At 47.2% G+C, this 18843-nt stretch overlaps 2 protein-coding genes across 3 annotated transcripts in view; one reads left to right on the top strand and one right to left on the bottom strand.

Moving 5' to 3' along the window:
* The window catches only part of ASTN2 (astrotactin 2), a 986509-nt gene that overhangs the window by 944497 nt on the left and 23169 nt on the right, over nt 1-18843 (top strand). The gene's annotated exons all lie outside the window — the stretch shown is intronic.
* The window catches only part of PAPPA (pappalysin 1), a 256746-nt gene continuing 239106 nt past the window's right edge, over nt 1204-18843 (bottom strand). For both annotated transcript variants that reach the window (XM_073806482.1, XM_033858469.2), the window contains one exon: nt 1204-7010. In XM_073806482.1, the coding sequence (XP_073662583.1) occupies nt 6903-7010 (108 nt within the window). In that variant the 3' untranslated portion in view covers nt 1204-6902. The remainder of the gene's footprint in view (nt 7011-18843) is intronic.

Raw genomic sequence — 18843 nt, 5'->3', positions numbered from 1 at the left:
CTTCCAGACTTCAGACAATACTACAAAGCTATGGTAATCAAAACAGTGTGGTACTGGCACACACACACACAAAAAAGACTTTCTTAATCTTTCTATTTGGGAAATATTCGCCTCTTTTCATAACTATTCTTTAAATCTTGTTTCAATCTTCACAGTGAACTGAATTGAACTGAGTAAAACATTCTCTTTAATAATTTATATAACTTTAGAAATGGCCAGTTACCTGGTAGAATTTAGCAATGACTCTTGTTTTATCATTTGGTGCCCTCCCTCGTGTCTCCCAGTGGCTTGTGTTTGTAAAGAGTCCAAAAAACCTATGGGTAGTTCTTGACTTCTCTCCCCCTGCCCTTTTATGTCATTCACAATGATGTCCCCAAACTACTCTTTTATGCAGAATTCAACATTTCAAGTATCAGCAGATAAACCTATATTATGGTGGTACTGCCAGCCCATAGCTCAGTGTACAGTGCATGCAATGCCTGTGCAAGTACTTGAATGCTTTAGTGAATCTTGTTTTTATGCTTCTAAAAACCAAGTTGATATTAGAAAAATTAGTGCATTATTAATACTTGTCATAAGCAGCTGTATCTCATCATAACAAGAGTTAATATAATCTGTGTCTGGCACAGTTCTAAAATCTTTGCGTATCTATCTTAGTTCATTCCAACAACAACTTCATGAGATGGGTACTTTTATTTCCATTTTACAGATAAGAAAACTAAATTTTAAAGCAATCAAATAGCTTTCCAAAGATTGCATAGCTACTAAGTGATCTCATGAAAAATGAGATCCAGTGGGCAGCTCAAAATCAGCAATACTTTGGTCTCAGCTGCCAGTTCATTTGATAAACTGGATGACTGACTGTTCAATTATAGTATGAAGAAAATAAATGAAAATAATGAATATGCTGAAGTTTATCATTGGAGAGAGCATCAAAAATATTAGACATGACTGGAAGTGATATTCGTTTTAGCTCCCTGGAAATGAACTTTCTTATAACATGTAAGAATGTTTTTCAATTTTTGCACATGCAAAGTGTAGATGTCTTCAGGAATTATTTCTGTAGAAGATTGGGTGTATATTAGTTTCAACTTCCTGCTACCATTGATCTTCTAATTCTAGGCACTGGGATTCTCTTCCATGTTAGTGTGTATATGTGAGAGTCTTTTAGATTTCCACAAGAGACAAAAACCACACCACTACTTTTGAAGCATACAAGCTATTATATATTTTCATAATATAGAACTTTTAAGGTATAGTAATCAACAGTGGCAAAATATTTCTGTCTTTGACATTATTTGTTTGTGAGATCTAACCTGTAATTGAGACCAGAGAAAACAGTATGGAAAAACAAATCCATGAGAACAGGATAAAAATATCATGAACAGCAAAATATGTCTGAGTATTTAAAACCGTATAGAAAAAATAAATTAGATGAACAATTGTGTAAATATAAATTAAAAAAGATGACATCCTTAATAAATAAAGTTTACTATTTACATTTTTATATATTGCTGAAAGACTTAACTTAGATCCATAAAAACACATAAACAGGAAAAAATAAAACCCAAAAAAGGAGCAGCAAATTTATGCGCGTGAGGTACAGAAAAAGGATTGGAATTGTGTTTTGTTTTTGGTGCTTAGATTTTCTTTTTTCTTTTTTTTTTTCTTTTTTATAGTAGGCCAGTAGAATTCTCTTGAGAACAGATTTTAAGCACATCAATGGAAAGTCATTTTTTGGTAGTTTCCAGAAGATGTGAAACAGATTTCAACATCATAATAATTAGAAATACCCATAATAATTATAACAATAATAAAAAGGTATAATATGATACATAAATATGGAAGAGCAGTTTGTAATATGAATACATTTTCTCTAGACGAGATCACAGTTTTATTTTGTAAATATTACATTTAAGTATATATATATACACACATATATGTACAACTATATATACATGTGCATATATATGTAAATTTATATTTATATATAATATCTTTATATAGATAGATATCTGCGGACAGGTTATTGATTATAGAGACCCAAGGAAGCAAGTCAATAATTGTTCAAACTTCTCCTCAATGACTGCTGGTGTAGAGTTTAAGAAGCCCCGACTTTGCACTCAGAATGCTGTATCTTTTTCTAATGGAACACTCGATGTGGAATTTTAAGTCTGAGAAGAAAAAGCGATTTTAGGGACTCCCTTACTCTATAAAGTTGGAAATGGCCCAGAAGTCTTGAACAAGCAGTAAGCTGACTTTTACACGGTAGGAAGTCACTGTTTTCTTTCTTTCTTTTTTTTTTTTTTAATCAAATTATAGAACCGGTAAAGGCCAGAATAAGGGGGAGAAAGTCCAATTTCTCTACAAGTGAAATATTCTCAAATGCAAGCCTCTCTCTTAAGGTGGATTCTAATCTAGGAGCTCCACCTTTATTCCTTGATATATCAAATGAGCACTCCCTGTCTTTCTTAAGTGGCCAATGGGCCTGTGCATTCTTGAAAAGTAACCCATAGACTTTGTGTCAAGCCTTGGCTCTCACAGATTGCCACAGCCCCTTTAAAACCTCAGGGCCTCACAATCCCCGCCCTCCCACTGTGAGGTAGGTAAGTAGTAGTATCCCCATTTTGCAGCTGGAGAAACTGAGGCAAATGGAGAAGCAATATGATGACTTGTTCAAGATCACTGAGCAAACTGCTGCCTGGAGTCAAGAATTCTGTGTTCTTACTCTAGGGACACAATTCCTCTCTTGGCTATTACACATTTCTTTTAAAGATCAAACAATGGGTAGGAATTTGGCGAAACTTGAGCAAATTACAAGAACAGGCTTCTTAGTTTTATGTTTGTTGTTTGCTTTGTTTGTTCTGTTTCTCAAAAACCATGGGAGTTACCTGTCTGGTCATGTAGCAGCTTTTTAGGAAAGTGGACTGTGCAGTGTGATTCTAAGTGCAGACTTTATAAAGCCCAGTGCTCTAATGGTAAATACAAACATTTTATAATGTGAAAAGTGTGACACAATATGTCCCCTTAATATTTGGAAAAACCAGTTTCAAGCCCTCCCCATTCCCTGCTATCACTGATTGACACCAAACAGATAGACAAAATGCCCCCCCCACCCCGCCAAACAACAACTACCTATTAAGGGGAAAGATGCCTTATTTCCTGGACCTACCACAATGTACAGAAAAAAACAGACAGCAATATAAAATCCCACTCTACTCCTGCTAGGGAAACCTTTATGCTTGTGTCTACCTACTGAGTCTGTAGAAAGCACAAAAATAGGTTTTTTAAAAAATTCTTATTTTTAATCATGCATTTTATTTACTTTTAATCTCCTTATCTTCTATTAATCTCTATCTGTACAGCCCTGTCACCATCAATTTCTTCTTTTTATTTTCCCACTTGAAGTAGTTCCAGAAAAAAAAAACAACAAAACAAACTGTTCACTTGAATTTATGGTTTCCTTCCTTCCTTTCTCTATTTCTCTTTCTTCCTTTCTTTCCTTCCTTAACACAGGTAAGACCTATAACAAATTGACAGTTAGAACCAAGTTAAATCAAACCTGGAAGGGAGGTAGCCGAAATCTGTCTCAAAGAATTATTTTCAACAAATAGCATTGAAGCATTGGCCAAGGTGGGAAGAAGACCAAGAGAACTGTCTAGGCAGTGACTCAACATGCGAAGCCAGGACTAGCAGCTGATACCCTCCATCTTCAGAGCCTTACTATTTACAGTCATTGATCTCTCCCTTTCATAACACCCCAATTCAGCCACCAGAATGGACTTCCCATGGACAGTCTTCCCTTAAAAGGTGGCTGGCACAGAATCTGGGGGGTCATGCAAGTCCTCTGGCAGCCAGCAGGGTTGCGGCTTGGAAAGTCTTCCTAAGAGAAGGCTTGGAGAACTGTCCACCTTATCTTTTCTTTCTTGCTGTTAACAGGCTAATACTTCTTCAGAACTTCCAAGTTCTGAAGAAGCTAATACATCTTCAGAACCTCCAAGTGCTTTAGGACCTCTGAGCTGCTGACAGACAACAGTGTTTCAGAGCTGCCTCCTTGTGAGTACTCCACTGTCCTAAACTGGAGATGATGATCAGGGGATGAGATACTGAGTTTATCCCCAGAAAGAAAATGAAACCGAGAATCAGTGCATTGCCTGAACAGAGCTGACTGTCCTCCACTAAGGTTTGAGAAGGGCCTATTAATGACACCTTGCATGTGGGCCCAGGGCTGTCAGTCAAGCAGCCTCTCCCACGTAATATCCTTGGCAAATATGAATCTGTGAGTAACAGGTTTGAATGATGGCAAGGAGGAGACTGGAAGGCTCTTTGCTCGTAAGGGCTCGATCAACCCGAGAATCTGAAGGTAGAAGTCAGCCTTCAGGAAACTCTTCTCAGCTGAAGTGTGTGTGCAAGTGAAGGAGGAAAGAGCATGGGAGTCGATTTCAGGGAAGCTGGTGAGGTTCTTCTGTGATTCCTGCCACCCCCCCGTTAGTAATGTTGTCTTTGGGTCTCCAAGGCTTTGCACTACTTACTGATGTAAAAAAAGCAACTGGGAGGGCTGACTCTGTTATCTTTCTTAGTTTGTTCCTTCCTAGCTAGCACCACCCAGGTTGATAACTCAGCTAGGGCAGAAGAGGGGCTTTAAGAGTTGGCAAGAGTTCTAAGATACTGGAGAGGGGTACAAAATGGGATCAATGCTTATATGATTATTATTATTTTGCCAAGGATTGGCCCTGGTAATTAGAGGAAAAAAATGCCCTGAATATAAATGAGATATAAGTTTGTAAGAGGAAATATAAAGGATTTGAGCCAGGCCTTAACAGTGGAGAGCCTAGAACTCAATCTCAGAGTCTGTAATATGGTACAAGCCACACAAAACTACCCAAGCACTGCATCCTTCTTTGTGGGCACCTGTGCAAAAAGCACCTTGATATATTTCTTAATATAACAGACCACAGATGGCCAATAGATATCTTCTCAAGTGTTCTTGATCAGTAGGTAATTGCTGTTGGGAGTGATACAGTAAGAAGGTTTCTGAAGTTATTTTTGGTCCCTGGAAAAAGGGCTATAGCTGATTAACAACGCCTGCGTCAGATGCAGGAATGAGGAAGGTCAGCCCATGTGCCTAGTATTTTCCATTTCTATGCTAAACTTTGTTTTTGTTGGTTCACTAGACTTGAGATGATCTGTAGCAATCTTTACGCGATATATCTAGTTTAGATACTCCCATCACCTCACTTTCTCAGTTTCAAAAATCACGTCAAACTTAAGCATTCTCTCCACCTCATTCTGGATTCACCTCTTCCCATATTAATTCAAAAGGAGTGGACAGGTAACTGGCTGAACAGAGGCAAAGAGGACCCCAAAGAGGTGGAGGCTTTTATGCGCGTTTGGCTAATTTCCGCTTAACTTTTGGAGGCTGAGCACAGGAGAGAGGGAAGGGCTGCCCCACCACAGGTGTGGCTGGGGTACCGGGAGCTGGAAGACTGTGGAAAGCACGATGGCCGTGCTGGGGTGTTGGGGACCGAGGCTGTGAACTCTGGCTTCCCTCTGACAGCCCCTCTGGAACACGGTCCAGACAGATCCCATCCAAGACAGTTGTCTGTCCCAGGACTCTAGCTACTCGGGGCAGCAGTGAGGTCCTCAGACCCAAAGCCTGCTCTAGCCTGGAGGGGCAGGAAGGCTTGGATAAGGATGATCACTCAAGAGTCCCTAAAATTCCAGCAGTCTCTGGAGGGCTCCGACATCATAGAAATTTAACACTGTTCCACTTGGTTATAAGATCTAACACTGGCTTAGACATTCTGGACTCTCAGTGAGGGTTCCAGCATCTTAAGTCCCTCAGTTCCCTTCCAGAATGAGAAGCCCACCCCTGGGGGACTTCACTTCTCACCACGTGGGCCTATGAGGGGTCTTCTCTTGCAGAAGGGCTAAGAGGTGAGGAGCTGTGGAAAAATGTGGGTCACTTTTAAGGCAGACTGTTTGGTTGTGTGGGGTTTTTCCTAACCTAGTCCTACCATCTTGGGGTACTCAATGTATAGGATAGAGCAGCCGGAAAAGTAGCAGCAAATGTGGTCCCAAGGCAAGATCTGGGGAATGGGAGGGATATTATGGCCTCAAGCCTCAAGCAGGGGGCTGTTATAATGCCTTGACATTGCAATCCTAAGCCACTTCCAGCTTGGCCTCGAACCCTGGAGCTGGGGTAAAATCCCCCACGGCAGCGGAAGAATTTGGGGGCTTTGCATACCTTGGATTCTTTACCTCTTCCTGGGTCCTACTTCCCTAGAAGGTAGGTGATCAGAGACCGTTTCACGTCCAACCCCGAAGGACTGCACCCTTGTGCACACCTTCCATATTGTAAGCCACAGGCTGCGAGCTATCTTAGCATTTCAACACTTGGTCCTGGCGGTTTCTCTAACTCTCTTTCTCCCAAGGACAGTGTCGGCTAGGAGCCCGGGAGAGGAAAGACTGAGCCTGCCCCAGTCTCTCTCTGCTCCGTCTCCAAAACTGCCCTCACGCGGGTGTTCGCGCAGGTGCGTACGCAGGCACACCTACTAACCGCAGGTGGGCACACTCCTAGATACGTAACTCCTACATACATGTTTCTTGCTGTGGTCGTGTGACAAACGGTTAGAATTTTAGGAGGCTCAGGGACTGCACGCCGTATATGCAGTCCGTCTAAGACTTTGGGATGGGATTCCATTCCATCATTCAGCATGGCGAGACTTGGTTCATGTGCCCCCACTACGAGTCCTTCCTGGGTGAAATTAAAGGCAGACCGGTTGGGTGCTAAGGATCCCTGGTGTGGAGAGGCCATTCCGTTGAGCAGCTGACTGTGAAATCAATACCAAAGGGATGCGGGTCCTGGCATTGGGAATTCTTTGACAACTCCTTGTCCTTCCTTAGCCATGGCTGTATCCTCGGAGGTCTTTCCGGCTGTGTTCCTGGGCCTGGGGGTCCCGACAAGCACAGTCACCCTGTAGGTCACAAGACATAGGGAAGGGGGTGACCTGCAGAGAGAAAGATAGAAGAAGTGAGCCAGGTGGTTGAGGCCAGAACAGCAAATTCCAGAGGGGCAGTGCAGGGCAGAGGGCAGATCACTGGATTTGGGGAGCAGCAGATTCAAGACATGACTCTGCTTCTTACTAGCCCTGTGATAACTTTTATCAAGGTCACCATGGTCATGATCATAGCGCTTCCCATTTTCAGGGGCATTTATTACAGGTCAGGCAAACTGCTAAATGCTTTCCAAACAGGAAAACACTGAATCCTTTGACAACTCTGTAAGATAGACACTGAAACAATCACCCTTTTATAGGAGAAACTGAGGCGGACAAAGGGGCAGGCATTTGCCCAAAGTAATAAGTGACAAATCTAGTATTTAAAGTAGAAAAAGCAACCTCCCCCGGAACCCCAGGTTCCTAGCTGTGGAATCAGTAGAATAAGACAGACCTTGCACTGTGGACTCTGAGGGCCGAATGAAATCATGGGTGAAAGATTGTAATGTACTACACAAGAGTTGGTTAATAGACTTGCACAATGGAATATCTAACTTATAGGGCTGTTGTGGTGATCAAGTGATATAAAGGATGTGACAAGGTCTTTTAAGAAAACATAACTCTCTGCATATATCGGTAATTTTGATTTTGAGAGGCAATGATGAAAACAACAAAAGCATTTGTCAGCAAGCTCAGACCACCTTCTAGGGGGCTTAAATCCTGGTGGGGAACATTTCACAGAGAGACTTTTGCAGGAAATGTGGTTGAAGGATCTCAGGAGCGGATTTCAGCATGGGAAAAAGCGAGAGGCACACAACATGACAATTCGATATATGTATATATTATGAAGGTTAGAAAAAAATTAAAAGAAATTTAAAAAGAGAAAGTGAGAGGCCTACGTTTCAGTTCCGAGTCCATCCCTTCACACGCGGTGTGACCTTGGGCTGGCTGTCCTTTCTAGAAACCGTGAGAAAGAGCCCAGTAGAGTGAATGTCCTCCCCACACAGTGGAGGATCTGTCTTTCCAAAGAGCACAGTGCTGTCCCTGCTTGAGCCCCAGCCTGGGCTGACGCGAGTGGATTTCACCTCATTGCATCATGACATTTGCATATAACTTCCCCCAGAGGGTCCCCCATCTGCACAGATGGATTTAATGACCTCATTTGCCTCCTGCCCGGGGAAGGGTCTCGAGTGCTCACACAGGCCTGGAGAGCATCTTTGTCTCTCTAGCCTGTGGGCTCATTCTCTATAATTCTTTTTCTCTCTGCCTCTGTGCCCACCCTCCCTCTCTCCCTCCCAACCTCTCTCCACCCTGCAACTTTTCAACAATTTAAAATGTAGGAATGAACAGGAAGATTGAAGCAGAAGCCCCAGCTCTCTCACCTAACTGAGGTGTGACCTTGAGCACGTGACAATTTCTCTGAGCCTCAGTTAACTCCGTCATGAAATGGGAGTGATGAAAGCACACACCTCCAGAGGTGGTGACAAGGGGTAATGAACTAACCAATGGAAAACCCCTAGCAGGCAGTGCGTGCCGCATGCCGTCTCGCTTAGCGGGACGGGGACTGTGTCAGCCGTGTTCATTCTTGTTTCCCCAGGGCCTAAGCCACAGAATACGAATGCAGGCCTGTTTGCCTCTCCATCTCTCTCCAACTCTCTCACTGTGCTCAGGCTAGTGCACTTGTTTCTCTTTTCAGTTTAAGCTCACAGGTGCGTGAGGCCATGGTGAGTATCCCTGGAGCTGCTTCCATGCAGAGCCTGCCTTGCTGCTTACAACTGCTCACTGTGCCCTGTTCAGGACACTTCCTAGCCTCCATGCCTATGCACAGGTGGTACCGTCTGATCTAGAGCATTCCTCTGCAACTTCTTCACCTCTAAGACAAGCAGAGAATGTTAGAATTGGAAGAGACCTAGAGAAAACCCTCTAGTCCGTGTGGGGAAACTGAGGGCAGAGCCACGTCCAAATCTCACAGCTGAGGTCCAGTGGGGAGACCACCACCATGTGAGCCGAGAGGCCTGGATTAGCATCCTCATTTGCGTCATACTCGCTGAACAACTTTGGGAAAAACCCCTTCACCGCCATCACCCTGAGTTTCTGCGTCTACAAAAGGTAGATCATTTTTTAAATGATTTTTAAAAAAATGTATTTCATATGGTTGTGAGCAAAGATGAAAGAGGCAAAAACCCATCCTCCTGCCCATGCTAACGTTAAGATGACCCAGTTACTGCGCATGTCTTCTGCACAGTTAGTTTTCTCTGCAACTAACTCTTTCCCATTGGGCTCCTCGATTCGTTAGGGACGGCTTCACATCTGGTCTATGTCTCACGCTTCCTGCTGCGCCTCACACAGGCAAACATGCAACAGATTCTCTCGGAATACGACACAAAGTCCTTAGCAAGAGTTCAAGGCCTTGCGTGGTCTCCACACTTCTCAGACCTCACCTGGTTCCCTTGGTCCCCTCACTCTCGGTGGCTTTATTTACTGGTGTTTTCCTGCTTTTGCAGCCATTCCTGCTCCTCCCTTTTCCTGGCCAGCTCCTCTTCCTGTGCCAGGTCGTATCTCAAGCACCGCCTCCTCCCTCGTTGGTCTGGCCAGAGACGGCACCATCATGCTCATCCCATATCCCAGCCTCCTCTCCTTACACCATTCTTGTGCAGAATCACTTCTGCGCTTGTGTGCCAGGGCAGTCCGGGCAGGGACCATGTCTGTCTGCCGTTGAACTGAGTCTTTATCTACCATATGGCAGGCATTCAATGGACCCACGGATGGAACGACATATGAATGCGCAAATATACAGGAAAAATACAAGTCACGGGGCCTCTGTTCTTGCACTCATGTGCTGTGTGACTTTGTACAAGTTACCTCCCTTCTCTGGGCTTCAGGTTCCCTGTCGATCTGTACATTAAGAGTTGATTTTAATGATCTCTACCTTCCCTCTGTCTGAAAATCCTTCACAGTCTGAGAAAGGCAGAAGGCAATGCCCTGGGCAGAAAAGATGGAGAAATGCAGACTTTCTCCACAGCTTTGTGTCTTACACGTTCCCCTTTCTGCCATCTGCAGTTCCACTGGCTTCTCCAAAGCTACCGGCTGGCAGGGCCCTACACCCGTTAGCTTCTCAGGCCCGTCTGGCCAGTCTGGCTGTGAGAGCATAGTGTGACCATTTGCTTTCCTCCCTGGGCCAGCCCAGGGAGTTTCAGCGTTTCCCTAAAGAAATGGGTCTGGAACCTAAGGGAAGGAATTTCGGTCAGAACACAACGAAGTCTAGAAGGTTTGGTCTCAGGGAAAAGAAAGATCCAGGTTCTCCTTGTGGCCCCCCACATGCTTGTAGACGCAGCTCGCTAGGGGCCTGGAAGGCAGCGCTGCACGGCTTTCGGCAGGTCCTTGGCACCTGCGGACTTGGACTCCCCTCTGTGAGACGAGCGTTCTGGTGCGAAGCCAGTGAAGCAATGCTGCTTCCAGACCAGCTCGTGGAGGTCCCCGTGCAGAGGACCTGCACCGGCACCTTGCCCTTCCTCTAGCCTCTCAGTGAACTGCCTGTTCAGGGCCTGCCTGGCGAGGGGTGTGTGGAGGGGGGGGGGCTCCTCTCCTCCCAGGTGACTTCACTGATCGAGGGCCTACAATGGGGAAGAGAGGGTGGATATCGCCAGCCCTGCCCACTCCCCCAGGTGTTCCCAGGTCTGACCTGGAAGAGACGGGGAAGCCTGTCTGTCCAGGTTCGAGGCTGTGAACACCACTATACACACACATACACACGGGCCCCTCCGGAGGCTGTCCGCGTGTTGGGTGATTCCCGTGTGCTAGCTCATGGGTTCCCCACAACCTCGGAAGGCTTACAGATGGGAAAATAGAGGCTTCAGCATGTTTAAAAAGAAACAAACTTGCCCTGGGCCTCACTTAGTAGATGCTGCAGGATTCTAACCCCCCCGCTGCAAACACTGAGAGCTTGTCAGCAAGTGAGAGGAAGGGGAAGGCACCTCTTCACACCCCGACCCGGCTGACCGCCGCGTGGTCTGTTTCACAGCCACTGGCCTTTCATCCCTTATTCTGTGCCTGGCAACCAGTTACTCACTCTTCCCAGCAACACTAATAAGGCAGCTATTCTTACTATCCTCGTTTTACGTCTCAGAGGAAACGAAGATGCAAAGCGGTGAATCACTGGCTTGGCATCTGCACCCATTTGTAACCGCCCCTCGGCACCACCCCCACGGGGCAGGTAGAATGGGAGTCAGGTTCCCCTTTTCACAGAGGGAGAAACTGATATGGAGAGAAGAGTCCCATCCTGATAAAGCCGGCTCTCAGCCCGATTCCCAGATGCCCTGATTCCCCAGGCAGCTTCCCACCTTATCCCCCAGACAACCTCCCAAGAAAACCTACCACCCACGGCACCAGTGCCGCGGTGGCCAGTTTACATCTGGGATTCCCAGCACCATGTGGCCAGGCTGTCCCATAAACGGCTTGGCCACCCACTCTGGGATTCTGTCAACAAGCCCAGGTCGGTGACTAAAGGCCAGGATTCTCTCTTTTTCCTCTAGGCTGGAGATGGTGCTCAGCACAAGGGTTTCTCCCAGTGGGTGAGCTGCCCAGGATAACACCTCCGCCCGCGTGTGTGAGCGGCTCAGGAATGCAGCCTGGCAAACGCCACAGGGCCCTGGCTGAAGGTCTGTCTGAGGCTGAATTCTGAATCAGACTCAACAGGGAGGTCACAGGCAGAGACTGTGCAGTGTGGGGCAGCAGGAGGCATCCTGCACTGACGGTCAGAAAGCCTGGCTGTCCACCCACCCACCGTGGGGTCCTGGGTGAGTCACTGTACCACAGTGAGTCTGGGGGGCTTCACAGTGTTGGTGGAAAGACTTGATGACATCAAGTAGACCAAGGCCTGATGCTGAGGATGAGGGCTCCCCTGCAAGCTCCTTTGGGGTAGGGTAGATCTGTGTCTGGCACGGGGCATGCAGCAGTCAAAGAACACAGAAGCTTGTTTAAATGTGGGTAAGTGGAGGAGAGAATGGAGAAAAAGCATGGGTAAGGTGGAGGAACACACCAGGCTAGATGAGAAGGAGACTTGCCTTTGATTCCTTGCACTGTTTGTTAGTCATGTAGTAGCGTATGCTAGTAGGCAAGTTACTTCTTTTGGCTGGAGGGGAAGCTGGGTAGGGTGGGGGGGAACTTCAGTTTGTCTATAAAATGGGGGAAGTAACAGTCCTGCCACAGAGAAGTATTTTGGATAAAGTATAAAATTCAAGTAAAAGCACTTGCACAGTGCATGGTGTATAGCATGTGCTCAGTAAATAATGCTGGTGATGGTGACAGTGGTGATGGCATTGACAATGGATAATAATTTGGGGGGATAGGAAAGTCTGATTCCTTTCATAGGATCAAGTTGAAATGAGTGTTTAACTCACCCACAGGAAAAAGTCAAAGCTACACCCTAAATGGGGGAAATCATAATACTCCAGAAAGCAGTGAATTTTGGACAAGGAGATTAGTCTACTTTGCTTAGTCATTTGCCTGTTATCTCTTACTAATCTTACAAGTTGAGCACATCCGTCCCCTCTTCCAGGAAGCCTTTTAGGATCCTGTAGGCTGGTTCAGTGCTTAAAATCACTGCTCCCTGGATACAGTTCAAATTCCGCAGCATGGTTTATAAAAGCCTTGCTCATGCCTCTAGTCTCACCTCTCTCACCCGTTCCCCTCTTGCACTGTGCTCTAGCCATATTCAGGGATTAGGGTTTCCTTAATGTGTTCCCTTGTTCTGGGCTTTTCACAGACTCTGCCCTCTACCAGAAATACTCTTCTCTCTCATCTTTATCTCTGGCCCTCCTCCTACTTCTTTTACCTGAGTAAGACCTACGGCACCTTCCATGTCTCACCTGATGTTGCCTTTCTCTAGGAAGCTGCACTGACGCTCCTCAATTGCTGTGTCTCCATTAGCATTTACTGTGCTCTTAACGCCGGGCCACTGGTCCCCAAGATACGAGCACAGCATGGATAGGCCCAGGTCCATCTCGCTCGTGGCCTAGCACGGTATCTATCACACAGCAGGTTCTCAGCAGTGGGGGGCACCAGAACTTGGGATATAACAGTGATCAAAATAAACGCACCTTCTTGCTCTCATGAGAGTTTCATGCCAGCAGCCAAGAGGTATAGAGAGTGCCAGACGATAAATAATAAATACATTTTACAGTATGTGCCGAAGTGATGTGTTATGGAAGGAAGAAAGCATGGAAGCCAAGGTAAACGGGTGTGGGAGTGCCAGAGGTGATGTAAGGTGGGTGGTCAGGGTGGGGCACATTGCGAACACAACACTTGGGCAAAGACTTGGAGTGAGTCATGAGGATGAACGGAGAAGAATGTTCTTGGCCAAAAGCACAGCTAATGGTGAAGACTGGAAGGTAGGAGGATGCCTGGCCTGTGTGTGGGATGGCAAGGAGTCCAGAGGGCTGGGGTGAAGTGGGGCAAGCCACCCATGGTGGGGGGTGAGGGCAGAGAGGTCTGGGGGTGGGCAGAGCACGCAGGCCATCATCAGGAGGACTGGTTTTCACTCTGGTAAACGGAGGGGCACGGAAGGGCTGTGCATAGAGGTGTGAGGCCGCCTGACTTCTTTTCTGATGACCATTCTGGCTGCTAAGCTGAGATGTTAGACCTGTTGATGTATATCCCCAACTCTGCAACTCAACATCCAACCCTTTATCAGCTCTGCTAAGACGGCTGCTTTCCATCTCATGCTTTTGGTTATCTTCCCATATCTTATAGAATCGCTAGCCTCCTTGGACCAATGGACTACGTTTGGGTTTCATGCCCTTTCTCAAGAAAACAGGTTTTCACTTAGATTAGCGAAGGCATGTGGCAACCCTACATTTAATGTCATCAGTTGGGTGTGCCGTCCTGTGCTGAAACATGCTCCTGGGCTTATTTCTTTCGTTCTGCCCTGAGCCCAGCCCTGATCAGCCCTCAAGCTCCTGTTCACTCACCACCTCACTCAGGAAGCCCTGTGGAGGGTCCTTAGACATGAATCTAATCCAAACACCAAGAGAGAAAAACCTAATGAACCTGGTGTTGCCCAAGGCCTCAGAGCTAAGTTGTCGAACTGGGACTACATCCCGACTCCCCAGGCATCTTCCAGAATCAGTCTCTTAGCAGCCGCCAGAGACATGACCGTAACCAGCGTTCCAGGCCACCACGCCTTAGAAAGCCCTGGTATGTCCAATATTTTAAGGTTGTCTCTCCTTCCTCCCTTACACCCCCAGCACATGCTTACTTAGAATGATTTCAATTAGAAATGAATATGTTTTTGTTATTGTTACAAGGGGAAACTGTTGAAGCAACCGTTCTGGAAATCTCTGTATTCTAGACTCAGGGCTCCAACAGGAAAATAATAAGCTGGCATGTGAGCAGCTGAGTCCCTCCCCTTCCTGCCTGCCTTGAGCTGCACACAGGTGTCTGGGCAGGAAGCTGGTCGCCCCTGTCGGATGGAGTTTCCCGCACTGTCTTGCTCTTGTCGGCCAGCGGGGCCCAGGTCACCCCACAAGGCAAACGTGGGGAACAGCTGGTGTCTATACAGACAGACAAGGGGAGGAAGGCTGGAGAGAGCAGACAGACATCATTCTGGCCCAAGTGACCGGGAGGAGGCCCCAGCTCTGGGGACTGGGGAGAGGTTTAGGGGGAGAGGAGGCAGGAAGGCAGTCCAGGAGAAAGTGCTTAGCTCCGGGGCTGCAGTTCATACCTAGGACCTAGGCCAGGAGGACCAGGACAGCAAGAGGCCCATCCACTGAAGGAAGGGCAAGCCCATTGCAACTAGATGCTCAGAACGGGGGTCAGAGGCAGGTGCTGTGCGGCGCAGAGTCCCGAGCTTTGTGTCTCAGCGCGACCACTTACTGGCTGTATGGCCTCAACCCTTCTAAGCCTCAGCTGCATCATCTATAAGGTGAAGATAAAAGAGACCACACCTACGACAGGGCTACTGTAGTGATGAAATGAAATGACACATGTAAGAACAGGGGACACTATGCTTGGTAAACAGTGAGCTCTCGAAAAACAGTAACTACTATTATTTGCTTGGAGTCAGGAAATCCTAAATCCTACACAGAGATCGGCCACCTGTACAAGTGATTCCACCTGAGTCTCAAATGTGTACTTTGTTGGATGGTTCTGGAGTCTAAATGGAATAATATGCACAGAGATTCTAACCCATGGCCAAGCACATGGTAAGTGCTCAATTACTGTCACTTGGGAAGGTGCATGAGTGAGTCAGTCTGTGCTGCCAGTGAGATTCGGAGCACCAGACTCAGAGTTTACGGGCAGGGAACTTCCCACAATATGGAACTGGGGCCAAGGGTACAGGTGGGAATTAAGCAGGCTAGCAGGTGAAGGACAGGGGGAGGAGAGGAAGGAAGCCTGTCTCTGGCCCCTCTCCCGCCCTGAGAGCTTCCTGCTGTGGAAGCGGGAGGCAGAAACCAGGACTTTGTTGTGTTCAGGGGAAACTCCTGTCTGGGTAGTCAGGATTGATTGGTAAGGCTGGGAGCCTCAGCTATTCCCCACCCTGTCGCTGCTCCCGAGAAAAGCTGCTTTCTCCTTCTCAAGGGGAGGGGGTCCCACACCCAGGGTTCCCTGGCTGTCTGGGTCCACAGTGAAATGTCTCCAACTGGAACGGGCAGGGTCCTGCCCAGGTGCACTGAGGACAAGGTTCTGTCCCCACCTGCTTTCCTCTTCTGAGACTCAGCCCCACGCAGGAGAAAGAAAAGAGCTGGGCTTGTGAGTCAGACAGAACTGGGTTCGAATTTGGGCCTTGGCATTTGCAAACAAGTCCTGTAAGTAGTCTGAACCGAAACTGGCTCCCCTGTGCAATGGGGCTGGGGTTGACATGAGCATTAGGAAGATAACAGAGGATGAGTGTCTGGCAGTGTCTGATGGGCGGCCACTCACTCAGGGGTGTTCCGTCTTATTATCAACTATCTACCTCCGTACAGCAGCTCACTGCAAGGATAACTGGTTGTGGATGAGAGAGTAGAAAGGTTCCAAGAAGTTGGAGTTTATGTAGAAGTTAGGTTGGGAAATTTAAATCGTAGGAATATGACTTTAATTCGAATCACCTTTCTTCTCCAGAGGTCAGATTTCCAGGAGTCTTGAATCTGAAGAAAGTTCCAAACACTTCTGAACAACAAATAACTATGACAAAGCCACGTGCACCATGAGAGAGGTCATCCGGCTCTCTAATACACAGGTCACACATAGTTCCAACAGCTGTCTCCACTCTGCCCCTAACCACTACTCAACCTTCACCAGGAAAGTTCCGACTCATTCTTTAGGACTCAGTGTAAATGTCTCTCTCTTCCTCAGGGGAGCTTTCTCTGACCTTCACACTGTTCTCCAAAAGATCCCACACCTTTCCTTCATTGTCCCTTCTGCAAAGGTAATCAAATACATAGCTGTATACCTCACTGCTGAAAATCTGGCTCCCAAAACATACTGCGAGCTGTACAAGGGTAGGTAGGTATGCTGTCTGTCTGGACTCTACCATGTGCACACAACCTGGTCCAGTGCTCAGCCCATAGAGATACTCCATGAACACACATCTCCTTTCACGGAGGGAGCCTGGTCACCTGCACTCTGAGGCCTAGGCCGACAGGAAGAAGCAACAATTTAAAGTGGGAGAAGGTAATCTTTTAACACAAAAATCCAAAATTGCATTTATAATGTGAGTAGAAAAGAAAAGGGGGGGAAAAAAGACTAGGGAGCATGTTCAGAACCAGCAAAAAGCTAACTAACTCTGGGTCCCTTAGTAAAGAGACAGCACTCATCTCAGGGCCCTGGAGCCTGAAATTGCTGTAGCTGAACCCAGTATAGAAATAGAGTCAAAATGGCCATTTGAGATATATATCTGTATATTCAAATGACTGTAATAATTTGGAATCTGCACCTGAACCTCAATCATGACTTCACGTCCCTACCACGTACTCCCTAGAAATAACAATCCACTTAAGGAAGTTTCCCACTAAAATTAGTTTTATTTTTTAATGTTTTAGTATGTAAGTTATAGTTGGTAGGAAAATTCTTTTAATTGGAGCTGCTCTTTCTCCAGCTGATGGTGTCAGGTGAATAACATTTCGTAATTCTACACAAACTTCTAGAACACAAACTTCATTGTCTGTTCACTGTTAAAGTGGCTGACTCCAAGGGAGTGAAAGAGACACACTGTATTCGTTTGGTAACAGGTATCAAGGGCCTTAGAAATGCTCACACCTGGAGGGGGGATGGAGATGGTGGAAGAGTAGGACGTGGAGCTCACCTTCTCCCACAAAACATTAAAAAATACATCTACAAATAGAACAGTTCTCACAGAACAGCTACCAAACGTTGACGGAAGACCTCAGACCTCCAAAAAGACAAGAAAACCTCCACATAACCAGGTAGGACAAGAGGAACAAGAAAAAGAAGGAATCTGGATGGCGCCTGAGCCCCAGGGAGGGAGCTGTGAAGGAGAAAAGGTTTCCACATGCTGGGAAGTATCCTCCCCTGCAGGGAGTGCAGACTGGATGGAGGGGGAGGTTCAGAGCCTAGGAGGAGAGCACAGCAACTAGTTTGCGGACAGCAAAATGGAGCGTAACCTGCACAGAAGGTTGGCACCACTGCCCTGCAATCCGTAGCCTAAAACACCCCTCTGTTAGTGCAGGTGGAGGCTGGGTGCTGAAGCTCAGGCTTCAGAGGTCAGACCCAAGGAGAGAACCAGGGTTGGCCGTCTGGAAACAGCCTGAAGGAGCTGGACCGTGGCAACCAAGGGTATACTCAGAAGAAGACGGGGCCCACCAGAGAATCAAGGCACCATTATTGGGGGGGGGGGAATGCATGAGGAGAGGGGCAGGACCACTGTAAGAGCTTCGTGAGCACTCCCAGGCAACAGGACACCACCTACAGGAGCTCTGGGGGCGGGTGCAAGTCACTGCTGCCATCGTGGGCTCCAGAGGCAGGCACAGGCCACCACCACGAGACCTGCACGCAGGAGCCTGGCCCTGTCCCCGATGTCCCAGGAGAACTCAGCACCCGCCCTTAGGAAATCTGCGAGCAGGCACCAGGCCCTACTGCCAGTGTCCCAGGAACGTACAAGGGCCGCTGTACCTGCATACCCGATATCAAGGGAATAACGGACAGCATATTCTGAGGACAGAGGCCCCAAGCATCCAAACCAGAAGCAGTCCCTCAACTCTGGAAAAGAGGGTGGAGTAGAAGGACTTGAGCTCACCTCCTCTCATGAAAACACCAACATCACAACTAACTGCTGGACAACCATCGATAAAAAAGACTGGAACCTACCAAAGAAGATATTTTACATTCAAAGACAAAGAAGCCACAATGAGACAGCAGGAGGGGCAGTTTCACAAGATAATCAAATCCCATACCTGCCAGGTGGGTGACCCACAAACTGGAAAGTAACTATATTGTAGAGGTTCTCCCACAAGAGAATCCTGAGCCTCACATCAAACTTCCCAGCCTGGGGGTCTGGCATCGAGAGGAAGAAGCCCCAAAGCATTTGGCTTTGAAGGCCAGTGGGACTCGAGTGCAGGAACTCCACAGGACTGGGGGAAACAGAGACTCCACTCTTGGAGGGTACACTGGGACCCAGCACAAAGCAGTAACCCCATAGGAGCTGGGGCTGGACCTACCTTCGAGTCTTAGAGGGTCTCCTGGGCCGGCAGGGGTTGGCTGTGGCTCACTGGGCGGGGGTGGGGGGGAGAGTAACACTGGTGGCAGAAGCCCCAGAGAATAGGGGCTCTCCTAGGCTCTGATTGGTGTGAGCTCTCCCGGAGGTCCCCATTTTGGCATCACATCCTGGCCCTACCCAACAGCCTACAGT

The sequence above is a fragment of the Tursiops truncatus genome, chromosome 6 (genome assembly GCF_011762595.2).
Source record: "Tursiops truncatus isolate mTurTru1 chromosome 6, mTurTru1.mat.Y, whole genome shotgun sequence".
In the NCBI taxonomy this organism is placed as follows: domain Eukaryota; kingdom Metazoa; phylum Chordata; class Mammalia; order Artiodactyla; family Delphinidae; genus Tursiops; species Tursiops truncatus.
This window is presented reverse-complemented; position numbering and strand designations above follow the sequence as displayed.